The sequence below is a fragment of the Phytophthora sojae genome (genome assembly GCF_000149755.1).
Source record: "Phytophthora sojae unplaced genomic scaffold PHYSOscaffold_3, whole genome shotgun sequence".
Lineage (NCBI taxonomy): Eukaryota > Oomycota > Peronosporomycetes > Peronosporales > Peronosporaceae > Phytophthora > Phytophthora sojae.
The window spans coordinates 10037134-10049417 of NW_009258117.1; the positions used below are offsets into that span (position 1 = coordinate 10037134).

The 12284-nt window shown below is 52.1% G+C and overlaps 2 protein-coding genes across 2 annotated transcripts; one reads left to right on the top strand and one right to left on the bottom strand.

Moving 5' to 3' along the window:
- Positions 1-4682: 4682 nt before the first annotated feature.
- Positions 4683-6775, bottom strand: PHYSODRAFT_464205 (hypothetical protein; the record flags this gene model as incomplete). Its single annotated transcript, XM_009526954.1, has 8 exons — positions 4683-4783; positions 4856-5354; positions 5436-5591; positions 5657-5766; positions 5838-5945; positions 6028-6346; positions 6419-6556; positions 6608-6775. Coding segments are annotated over 8 exons (1599 nt in total), but the record flags the coding sequence as incomplete, so codon positions are not given.
- Positions 6776-7911: 1136 nt separating this feature from the next.
- PHYSODRAFT_330305 (hypothetical protein) lies at positions 7912-8826 on the top strand (the record flags this gene model as incomplete). Its single annotated transcript, XM_009526955.1, has 1 exon — positions 7912-8826. The coding sequence occupies one exon, from the start codon at positions 7912-7914 to the stop codon at positions 8824-8826; it is 915 nt and encodes a 304-aa protein (XP_009525250.1).
- Between the last annotated feature and the right edge of the window lie 3458 nt (positions 8827-12284).

Sequence of the window (12284 nt, forward strand, 5' to 3'; positions counted from 1 at the left end):
CTTAAACGCACTCGCAACACCATGGCCAAGTGGCATTGCATGTTTCAAGAGCGGCAGACCCTGGGGAGGCAGTGTGGCCAGCTCTGGCCGGTCTCGTGTCTGCCGCAGTGCATGTTGTACGATCCGAAGCAAAGCTCGCTCTGGTGCTTAGAGTTCTAGAAACCGGATTCGAGAAGCTGTACGAATTCGTAGGCAAAAGCCAGGAGCAGGAACAAGCACTAGTTTAGAGTTGGAGCTAACATCAGAATTCATTTTACTTTCCTTTGCATACTGGTGACCACACTGCGAAAATTACGAGAAGCAAAGTCGGGCGTTGCACGAAGAAGCTCCAAAATTTACTACTAAAGTACAGCATTTGTTATAAGGGAAATGGCCAATTTCGGGTCGATGGCCAATTCGGGGCCGATTCTATCGACCAATCAAATAAGTTATACGCACCAAATAAACATCTGATTGGCCACTTATAGTGTACCATACAAGAGACAGACTGAGACTTTTTAGTGAAATCAAGTAAAACGAATCGGCCCGGAATTGGCCAGGACCATCATTACCAGACCACTTTAAAAGTGGCAATTGCCAATTTCTCCACTTTTTGCTTTAAAGTGGCACATTTTCTCGGCAGGAAGTGGAAAATGTGGAATCCATACAATACCCAAGTATAATTATTAACCGTCTGGCTAAGTACCGAGCCTAAAGGTGGCAGACACATTGCAGGTCAGTAGTAAGTACTTAACCCCTATCTATGGATACCTTTTGTGTTAGACTGCGAGCTAGCTGTGCATCGGATCGCTGCCCCCGCTGCCACTTCCAAACCTCGTTTTACATCGATCAAAATACGCAAATGTATAAATTGACAACAGCGGCAACCGCATACCTGCATACGCGTGGCGGCATGGTGTCCCCCTTCGTGGCTGTACGGGAACCCCGTCTTGCTTCCTAGCTTCGTTTACCGCATAGTACACATATGACGCCTTTGCGTCGATGAATGATACTGCTTGCATTGATGAGCTATAACGTGCGAACTTCGCTATTGCCTCAAGTGTATTTCGCTACGAATAGAAGCACAGTCGTGTTCGTCGACTCCAACAGCAGTTTCGCAGTTTCCGCCATGTATGACATGCATTTGTACTGTGTCAGCGCCCTTTTGACAGCTATATACGTGCTATTGTGCGTGGTATCGTTCAGAAGGGGCTTGAATTCTGGTCATTCTTACCAAAATTTGCTCCACCTTTAAGGTTCGCCAGAACGTGGAAAAGGTGGAATTTTTTCTGATTTTGCCACTTTTAAAGTGGTCTGATCATTACTGACGCTGTTGTTTGGTCGAGCCTATTGCGCTTATTTTTAGGGGTCGCAAGCTATGAATTAGTCCAACAAATCGGCAGGAGTATCGGCTTTTCATTGATACCGTTGCTGTGTTTTACTTTTATGTATTGTGCCTTTCGGTCATTTTGCCGAGTCCTACGTAGGACTTTGGAGGTCAGTTAATCTGAGGTTGGTGGTCTCTAAATCTGAGATGCAAATCTCGAACGAGTCCGATGAGCGGTCTCCCGGAGTCTCTCCGTTCAATGGACTCCGGTTGGAGGCCAAGCCAAGCAAGCTTTGTTTATGGAAGCAAGCAATGCCGGAACCCGCGAAGGCGAAGGGCGAAGACAGGAGTGTTTAACTTATCGACTCCCTAAGTTTATTCTGCGTTTGACATACGCCGTATTAGAGTCAGCTCGTATGAAAGTCCTGCCACAAGACTTGGCAGGAGTCCTTCGTAAGACCTCAAACCCCGAATGTCGTGAAAATGGGCGACATTCGGGCTTTCGGCTGTTTGTAGGACCTGCGCAAGTGCTTCCATCGGACTAGCAATTCTTGGTCCTAATTCCCTACGAGGGACCGGCTAATCTGCTTCGATAACCTAGCCCCATCTTAGTAGGTAGCTGTTTTACACGTCCGATTAGCCAAAACAACTGAAAAGCACAATAGATCAAAAGTTACAGGCGAAAAAATCGGACGCCTGACAAATCGGCCCGAGATTGGCCATTTCCCTAATGTAAATCTGCGTTACCCATACAGCGCATTTCCGGCGCCTGCTTCGCAGCCGCAGCATCTGCTTCGAGCCAATTAGGAGTTGTACGTGTTCGTGAACCTTTGGTCTGTCGAACATCATCTTCTGGGCACACAAACGTTTTTCTTTCACTTCAGCAATTTACTTCAGCAAATTAGTGCACACGAGCAAGGCTTCGCCGATGCCTCTGGCAGTTTCCTGCTACATCCAGCTTGGGCTGATTCATTGCAACACATCCACGGTTATTCATTCTCCGGCATTGCCCTCTATACCAACGCCTCGGGGTGCCTATCATAGACAGAGTGGAGCCCATAGGTACTGCCTGTGGGCTCCACTCTTATAGTCTACGACGTCAGTATTTACATTTCTGCATGATAGCTAGTGTGCCATTCTGCATATTGGGAACTCCAGATAATCAACAACACGGTTAATCTTTATCCACCCCTCAGCAACTTAGTACATGTAGTGTAGGTGCTTGTGCGCGAGGGGATTGAAGAAGTGAGGGATCGTTTGATGGGTGTGCTCCGCGGCAAGCGCGGCACTGGAAGTGCGCGATGTACTTCCTTACCTGTCAAATAATGCTTTGCCGATGGTCTCACCGCGCGCGGCGACAACCTAGTAACGCAGACCAACGACATGCGGACTGGTAGGGAGCTTCAGCGGTAAGTACAGATGTTTTCCATCCATCCCTCTCGAGCTCGAGCTTGTCTCGGATTTGAGGGATGGAGAGCATAGGCAGTAAACTTCAGTTACCGGGGCCAGTTTTCCGGCTTCAGTATAACTGGCTTCAGCTACCGAGGTACCGCCTAATTAACCTGTGTTGGGCTGGCCACAGCAACCTCCGGGGTTTGCTATCCCAGAATGAAAATACTTTTCAGAACCGGTGGAATGATTATCAAAGGTGCACGACTAATTAGGTCGCACGACTAATCACGGTCTAACGTCAGAGAAGTTTTCACAGTTTTGAACTTGGCTAGAGTTTAGTGCCATAAAGAAGTATTGGCATATCTCACCAATACAAAAATCGGATCGACTTTCATCGCTACGCACGACTCGGTTAATACTCGATCTCGGACATTCTCAAGGCTAGGAGAAGCGCGTCCTCCTCCGACATGACGCCGCCTTGAGCTGCACTGCCACTGCTGCTCGAGTTCCGTCGTCCACCTCGGGGTGATGCTGTAGTTGTCGTAGACTTTTTACGCTTCTTGGCTGCTGGGGCTGCTGCCTTCGCTCCAGTGCTTCGTGGCCGCTTCGCCGGCTTTTTGCCTTCTGGGGTCGACGACTCCGCAGCGCTCGCAGAGGGAGGAGGCTTTTTATCGGCGGGCTTTTTCTTGGACGTCTTCGCTGTACCACGGAGGGACTTTGCTGGCGGCTTCTGGTCCTGACACTTGGACTTCGCTGCCGACTTCTTTGGCGAGGGGGCCGCTGCCGTAGTTGCTGCGACGTGGGGCTCAGTAGGCTCTGCTACGCGACAATTATCGTTGATGTTTGCTGGTGGGACTCCTGCCTGATCTCCACCTTCGCTTCCGTTCAGCGGTGAGAACTGCAACCGGCGAGGAGTTTGTGGTCGCTGACACTGCAGTTCGTCTTCGGCAGCTGTTGCTCCGTTGCTCGACATCTCCGTCGGCTCTTTCACCTTCTTCTGCTTCTTCTTCTGAGACGAGCCCTTGATCCGAGGAGTGCCAGGCGTTTGTTTCGGCTGCGTCGGTGTGGGGGCTGCGTTAACTGGTTCGTGACTGCTATCTGCCAACTCCGAGAGCCGAATAGCCTCCTTCAGCGCGTCCTCCTCCGACAGCCCCAACTGGTACTCGAACGCCTGTAGAGCCATCGCCTGGTTGATCGCCTCGAGGAGGGCAGGGCTCTCCCTCTTCGTCTTAGGTGTCGCCTTCCGTGCGGGGGCCTTTTTCGGCTGCTTTGACTTGGTTTTCGTCGGCGGAGGCACGGTAGTTTCTGGTGCTGCTGGTTTCTCGCTCTCTGTTGCGGGGACTGGGACAGGGGCCTTGCACTCTAGGTCGCCATAGCTGGTACTTTGTTCTTCACTGACCACGTCAGCCCCGACATCTTCCCCACTTCCTGTTACACCAATTTCAGACAGCGTATCGGGTGCCGTGCTGGATGGGGTAGATCGCTTCTTGCCACCTCCTGCTTGATTCGCTTTTGTTTTGACCGCCTCCTTCTTTCTAGTAGTGACAGTAGCCGTAACTTTAGTCTTCGCCTTAGTTGTTGCCTTCGGCTTCGTCTTTGGTTTTGCCTTGGGTTTGCAATTCGCACTTGGCGCACCGCCACCATCTTTAGCTGCGTCTTTGTCTGTCTTCGGGGCGCCGTAAGACGCCGACATCTGAATAGCCAACATGATTGCGTCCTCTTCTGACAAGTCCATCTGGTACTCTTTCATCAGGCGAGCATCCTCTGGGTTTTCGTTCGTCGGGGTTGACTCCTCTTCGACTTCATCGTCGGAAACACTCACGCGGTCGTCATCGGAGCTTTCCCCCATCACAAGCGACAAGTCCGACTCCTCTTCCTCTTCGTCGTCCTCCTCAAACTCAGGTTCCTCTTCTTCTTCGACGCTGTCCTCCAACTCCACTTCTCCATCCTCCTGGATGAAAGACTTTTTCTGCTGCTTGGCTGTCTTGCCCTTGCCTTTTCCAAGCGACTTCTTCTTGTATTTGCTCAAGGCCGTGTGCATGCCTTTCGCCTTAGCAAAGCTCCCAATTGTTCGTGATTTTCGTGCTGCACTAACTGCGACGGCTGGCACAGCTTCAGTCAGCCTGCTTGGTTCCTTGTCCAGCTCGCTCAGGCCACCTACTGCTGTAAATGCCTTCTTTGGCCGACCGATCTTTTTCGCAGGTGGCATGAAGAAAGTAGAGATCAGCGTGTCAAGTACCTCCTGCATCTCGAGCAAGATCACGAGTCCAGCATGGCCTGCAGCGGCAAGGTAGCACGGGTAATCGCCCGGGGTACTCGATGATAATCGCAGACGATGTAGAGCAGCATCCCTCTCGCAGAACTCCCGCGTGTTTAGACTCCCCGAATCGGCAGAACCAAGCACTGACTGTTTCTCGAATGACACTGTCAGCGACTTCAACGGCTTCTCAACGCTAGCGTCCTTTTCGCCGGAGAGACGGCATATTTCAACGCAGTTCTGGGGTGCCCGATACAGCTTCTTGGCAGGAGCAGCGCGGATACTGCCTGAAGTGCACGATGAAACAAGCAACGGCACGGCGCCACGCCGAGCGAACTGCAGATCCCACACAGGCGAGTCGATTTGTGGGTGAAAGTGCAGCTTCTGGTAACTTCCAGTCTGTGAGCAACACGGAACGAAAGCATACTGTCAGTGGGTGGACAGCATAGACCATCTCGCACCTTCATAGCCATTTCTTACCAAAATGTCATACATATAGACGGAGCCTTGGTCACCTGATATTTGAATTGACGTTTGGTCCATCCACTGAAGAGCAAGTCCCCATGTAGACCGTATTCGGTGCGATCGAACGCACACGCGAGGCTCGCGGATGTCCCATACCTTGAACACCGAGTCCTGCAAAAACGCACAGCAAGTTAGCATTGCAAAGTCTCTATGATGCAATCACAAATGTCACGCACATTTCCGGTCGTTGCGAAGAGATGCTCGTCAAACGGGGACCACACTACGGCACGAATGGCTACCCATCCGCAGCCCCAATCGAAGGCTTCCTGCTTTCCAATCGTGTCGGCTATTTAATCATCAGACCAAATCGTTAGCCTCGGTTGACATGAGCAGCACGAGAACTGTCAACAAACCTACCATCTTGATAGCGCCGCTGGGGTTCTATAGGATCAGGCTCACTACCCTCATTGCCTACAGTGTCACTTTCGCTGATAGCCGATTTAACATTCCAAAGCGATACGGAGCCTACAGATGTGGACAAGGGAAAGAGTTAACATCAAAATATCAGCATCACGCCCCACAACAAACTTTGCAGAACATGGCGTACCGTCCGATCCACCCGTGAGAAGCATATTCCAATTGTGTGGCGACCACTGTACACTCAACTGCAATATTCGCGGTAACCTGGCGACGACAACGGGGGTGTTGTTTTCCACGACGCCCTCCTTGCTAATTTCCTGCTGTAGCATTCCTTCAGGAACCTCAGGAATCTCAAACACCCTCATACTCCCATCTCCAAAACACGCCGCCAAAATCCCCATAATCTTCTGCCTACGATCCGCCTTGGGGAACTTCTTCGCCAACGGACACCACTGCAAATCCCACGCCACGCCGCTCTCATGGTCGATAGCATACACCATCCGAGGCTTTACCACCTTCCTGTTCGCAACCTTGCCTCTCTTCTGCTTCTCTGCCCCAACCGCCTTCGGTCGATTCACCGGCACGGCCCAGATCTGGATTAAACTCCGAGCACTCTCCGGGACATCATAGTAATGGTCTGGGGGCGTGTTCTTCACAACTTTCCCATCCTCCACTTGACACGGCGGGTGCGTCGACAATGCCAGGAATCTCCACTGCTGCTTCGCGTCTTCTTCAGGCTCTACGGCCGTCACTTCCGACACTTCCACTTTGTTGTTCTCCTTGCCTTTAGTCGCGGCTTTAGCCGCCTTAGAGCCGCGTCGAGGCTTCTTCTGCTTGGTCTTGATGAGAGCAGCAGCAACTGCCGCCGCGTTGGCCGCTGGCTTGGACGGCAGCCAGTCCATGGCCCACACGGGCCCGCCGACGTTTAGAGCCATCTTCTGGTCGCCGTCGAGGCACTCACTGGTAAAAGGGGGTATCACTGTGACGCCCGCAGTCTGCTCTGTCGTATTTGCTACATTTTGAGTCGTGCCTGGGTCTGAGGACGGCTCTGGAGGTGATGGAATGGTACTAGTCTCGTTGGAGGAAAGCTTGGAGCCATTTGCGCTCGTCTGGGGCGGGTTCTGCTCTGAATTAGACGGCAATTCTTGGGCTGTAGGTGAATCTTGAGGTTGCGCTTCAGATGCAGCGATCTGCAGGTGGATCGGCTGCATATACGCGCCGTAAGGCACCGCGGCTCGCCACGCATCGAGCTCCATGACCGTCGCCAGTCGACTGCTTCTAATTGTGAGATCCGTCTAAGTGCGGAAATGGTGTGAGCCACATAGTTCGTATTTCATGTTGAAGTGGCCGGGGGGGGGGCAATGAGTACAATGAGTACGTGTATGGTCACTGGGTTCCAGGGCTGGCTGCCGTCGTCCATGTTGAAGCATGAAGCATGTCAGCGCATCCACGCAGCTTGCGAGGCGCAGTGGCAATGAGGTTATCTGGGTTTCACTATGTGGGCAATGATGATGGCGCCGGGAGGAAGAACTGGAATGCATTGCATCCAGGACAGCAGTTGACGTCGACACGGAGGCGCATTCTGTTGTCCTGTGTCTGTGAGGCTACATATTCAACTCCATGCATGCCGAAACTATGAAGCAAGTTGTCTCTGCGGCCAATGCACAGGACATACACTGATGCTACGGTAGCACGAGCGGTAAGTTTCCACTCAGCGGCAACGGGATACGGCCGGACTAGCTCGTCGAGGCCGTGGTCAGTTGGATGCTTTTCATTGTTAAGCCGCGTCAGTTCACTATAACGTGCTGGGTCCCGATGTGGCACGAAACTGGGACCTTGAGCTCCTTCGCGCTTTGCTGTGGCTGTTAAACGACCTCAACTTCAATCTGCGTGGGTGCCTCCGTGAGCTCTACAGCGACTCTCCAAGATACACGATGCTACAGGTACCCCTGACACCGCTGTCAAGACCGAAAAGCTGCTAGCCCAGAGCTCACTTGTCAATTTTCCGCCAGGGCCTCAAACCAGCCTCCTCCTTCAATCTCCCTTCAGCCAACCAACTCCTTCTGCGCCAATGGCAAGAAACTCCAGAAGCTCGAGGAACTCGGATCTGGAGAAAGCTGAGCACGTCTACTTCGACGTCGGCACCCCTGACCCGATCAACCACCTGCAGAACCTGACCCCGGTCGAGAACGTGCCGTTCATAGTCAAGAACCAGTTGGTCAAGGCCATGATGGCTGAGTTCCTCGCCATGTTCGTCACCATGCTCTTCGGGCTGTGCTGCATGCTGCAGACCGTTCTAAGCAGCGGAACCGACGGCAGCTTCGTGACCATCGCGCTCTGTTGGGGCCTCGCCTTCTTCTTCGGCATCTCCATCGCCGGCGGTGTCTCGGGCTCCCACCTGAATCCGGCCATCACGACGACGCTGGCGCTGGCGAAGATGCTGCCGTGGAAGAAGGTACCGTTCTACATCTTGAGCCAGATCCTCGGGTCATACGCCGCTGCGTTCTTCGCTTACGTCCTGTATCGCCCGATGCTCAACGAGTTGGACCCGGACCGGCTGACGACTCACACCATCTTCGCCACATACCCGCACGAAAACGTGGGCAACTTCACGTGTTTCGCGACGGAATTCGTGGCGACGGCACTGCTGGTGATTGGGATCCTGGCATTGCTGGACCAGCACAACCGACCGATTGGAAGGAAGGCCGCTCCGGCTGCAATTGGGGCCCTGGTGAGCACGCTCGCCATGGGGTTCGGTATGAACTCGGGGCTGGCCATGAACCCTGCGAAGGACTTGGGCCCTCGGTTGTTCATTTGGAGTGCTGGCTGGGGCTCCCGCGTGTTCTCACGCAGTAATTACTTCTTCTGGATTCCCATTGTTGCGCCAACCTTGGGCGCTGCTGTCGGCGGATTCATTTACGAGGGTATGGTCGGCTACCACCACGTCGACAAGAACCGTGGTCCGCCTCCGGAGTACCGATTCTGAAGGTCAAAGGTAGTCGAGACCGTCACTTTTTCCGCTGCTTTAACGATTCTTGAGTATATTCATTCTGAGTGTGACTCCAAAGTTCTTTTCATACTGTACCGGTTACCTTGATGCAAGGAGGAATGACAGGCTCCGATGCGGTGGGGCCTGCCGTAGCGATAGTGCGTGGAGTTGTTGTGGTTGCTTGCTTGCTTTTGGGTAAAATGCAAAGTGAGATTGATGCGTCGGGCTCTAGGTCTTCCTCTTGCTTTCTCCTTAGTGTCGTTCTAGAAGCTGAGCTAACCTATACTAAATGCAAGTGTTTTTCTGTTTTCGTAATCCTATATATGCATGTTTGTATACTTGTGCAGGTAGAGTTCTGGATTCCGGGCGCCAGGCAGTCTTGCGCAAGCCTGGCGCCAGCCTTCAAGCGACGCTGCGCGCAAGCTACTTGTGGCGGAGGAGGAGACGGCGGCGCTGCGACGCCTGACTTCCTAGCCACCAGGTACGTCTTCCTTGAGCATGTCTGTTGCTGGCGTACCCGCTTGCGTGGGTGCCAGCAGCAGACATGCTGCATCATGACAAGGAAAGGTTGTTTTGTAGCTGACTGTAGCGTAAGGCCATTTCGGTTCGTCCAATTACTGACTCTTGTCGTGAAGCCACTCAAAACGGAACTTGTTTGTTAGGTGCCGATGCTGTACACTTAGTGTACATCATAGTTGGTAAGCTTGCACTTACGCAGGAACGGGTTGACCACGCACCTAGATGAAATATCTCATACTGTAGCACATTGAGGATATTGGCGAAAACAGCGGCTTGTGTCGGGTACATCTCGCTTTCAAACACAAACGCAAGCAGCTACAGGGGAGAAAAAGCGAACTTACGCTTTAGAAACACGTGCAGACAAAACAGCGAGCCCAATTCCAACACTGCAAACGCTAGGATGCCCAACGCTATATTCCCGCTCCAATTTCCAGCGCCGCCAGGGTAATAGACAATATTTGGAAGCTGCTCGAGGATCGACATGAATACCACGAAAATCGTGGGGACGATGCACTCGACGTATTCGACAAGAGCCATATACTCGCAGTGAAACAAAAGCGCCAGACCTTGAACAACCAGTTTCTTGGAGCGGATCGTGTCTCTACTCTCAGCAGCAGAAGTCGCTGCAGACTGCGCTTGGTCCACTTTAATCTTAGCCGGAAGTTGGACTTTTGATGTTTGTACAAGCCCACTGGGACTGTCCATTGGACAGTCCAGGTGTCGGTGAAATTGATGCTCTCCGAGTGGTAAACCATCGAGAATTTGCTTGTCGTGTTAACAGGCTGTTCGTCCTGACGAAAGCTTGGGTTTGGCGAGGGTACAGATTAGATACTTCGAGTCGGTGGAGGAGCTCGTTCTGTTAAAGAGTAAGCGGGTGCGGCAGACATGCCCACAATCGCACTCCTTCGAACTGGGCTTCCTGTTGAGCGCTGGAGTTCCGTGTCGTATCGAGGAGAATAGTGAGTAGGTCGGTCCCTTCTGAGTCTTGCTGCGTACGGTGCAGTAGATCTCGAGACTTCCGGCGATCGTCCAGGATTTGACTCAAGCCTTTTGCATTTCCATGAAGCTCGCGAAATTCAGAAAGCATTTGAGCCAAGTCGGATGCGATGAACAAGAGCGAAAACAACACCGAGCCCGAGGTTGAAATGCACACTGAAATGAATAGCGTACTCATAAAGTCGGCGGAGAAGGCCACAATTACAGGCATGACATCCTCAAAATCACGCGTAGCCCCAACGAGGAACCGCTTGGCGGCAAACTTCCATACCGGCAAAATGACAATAGTAACACCCTGATATCTGCTAGGTATGAGGCCGTATAGTGATTTTGTAGAACGGATAGACACTCGCAAGCGTCATGAACGCGAGGAAATAGCGATTGTACCGGTCGGAACGGAGTTTAAACGGCGAATCCTTTGCAAACAGAGCTGGGCCTAGAATAAGGCGCGTCAGAATCGGCATATAAACTCCGATTGGAATAGGTGCGAGCTGCAACATGCACGGAACTGGAACCCCAATCTTAGCCGCAACTAGGATAAAAGTCCCCACAAGCGAGGTGGCGACTCCCGCTGCAATAGCCAATCTCTTTGTAAATGGAAACTCCAGACCTAGTACGAACCGGACAATTTGAGAATTGACCACAGTGCCAAGTATCACTTGGGTCAGCAACAGACGCAGCCAGAAGACCCAATTCGCAGCCCACCCGTCCAAAGGTGGTCTCAGTGGTAAACATTCCAGTGTCACGGCTACATATAGAGCCGGGCCGGCAACGGGGTGATTAGGCAGACCAACACGACGCGAGTTCGCGACGTGGACTTGCAGTACAGGTCCAGACTCTCGAGCCGCTCGACAGAGTACGATCCTTGGCGGCCCACTTGGATTTCGTCCCACTTGTCCTCAATGCGCCTGCATAGTGAAAGTCGAGAGCTCCCCACAGTCCGATGCCGATAGCTCCACCTCCACCATTGTTTCACCCATAAAAAAAGATGATGGCACCCAGTGCCGATATTATAAGCTGCGTACATGTTCTAAAACTAGCTTACCGTACCCTCGTCTGAAACGCCGAATCAATTTGGGTGATTTATCCCTTTTTGAAGATATTCATTGGCATTTAAACCCGAACAGTGTACGTAGTAGCAAAGACGGTGTTAGCGTTATTCTCGAGCTGAGTGTGGTGGGCTCCCTTGGGGATGGCGGTTGCCAGGACCCCTTGAAGCGCCTGACGCCACTACGCTGTTTTCACCCGCATTACGGTCCGTATTCGTCTAGAGCCTGTAACAGGAAGTCTTTCATTGGTAGTTCCGCGGAACTGGACGACGAAGACGAGAATTGAAAATCCGCAGAGACGTTCCCACTCAGCCTTCCTTCCAATGCGCCGTTGATGAAGCCCAGAAAGTAGGAAACCCGCGTGTAGTACCCCGGTCTAGTTTGAGCCATAGCTTACGATGCCCACCAGCGTGTTGTTGACGAGCATCAGGGCTCCCGATAATGGCATTAATCGCATGTCATTTTTAACGCCCCCATAAATCATGGCATGAACCACAAAAAATCAAGCGCCCATACATCAGGGATTGGAAAAAAGAATTGTAATTGTACAAGTGCAACAATTGTGTAAGTGCAATATTGATTGCTGTCGGTCTGGCAATCTCCACTACATATTGATCAATATTGCTAAGAAGGAATCAAGATCCTGCAAGTCATCTACTCTCTTACTGGTAGCTGTCGACTTCTCCTTCATCATCTTCGTCGTCTTCGAGAGCCGTCTGCACTGCTTTCGACGTGATCTCGTTCGTAACGAGATCCCAGTTCATCCGCAGGAAGATAATAGTCTCCAGTGTTTCTGCGCTCATCCGCTTGCTTGCGCAGGTACCCGAGCATGCACTTCATAGTGGAGAAAAGGCGTTCCACCTCAACCGAAGTAGCAGGGAGCCAATTCAG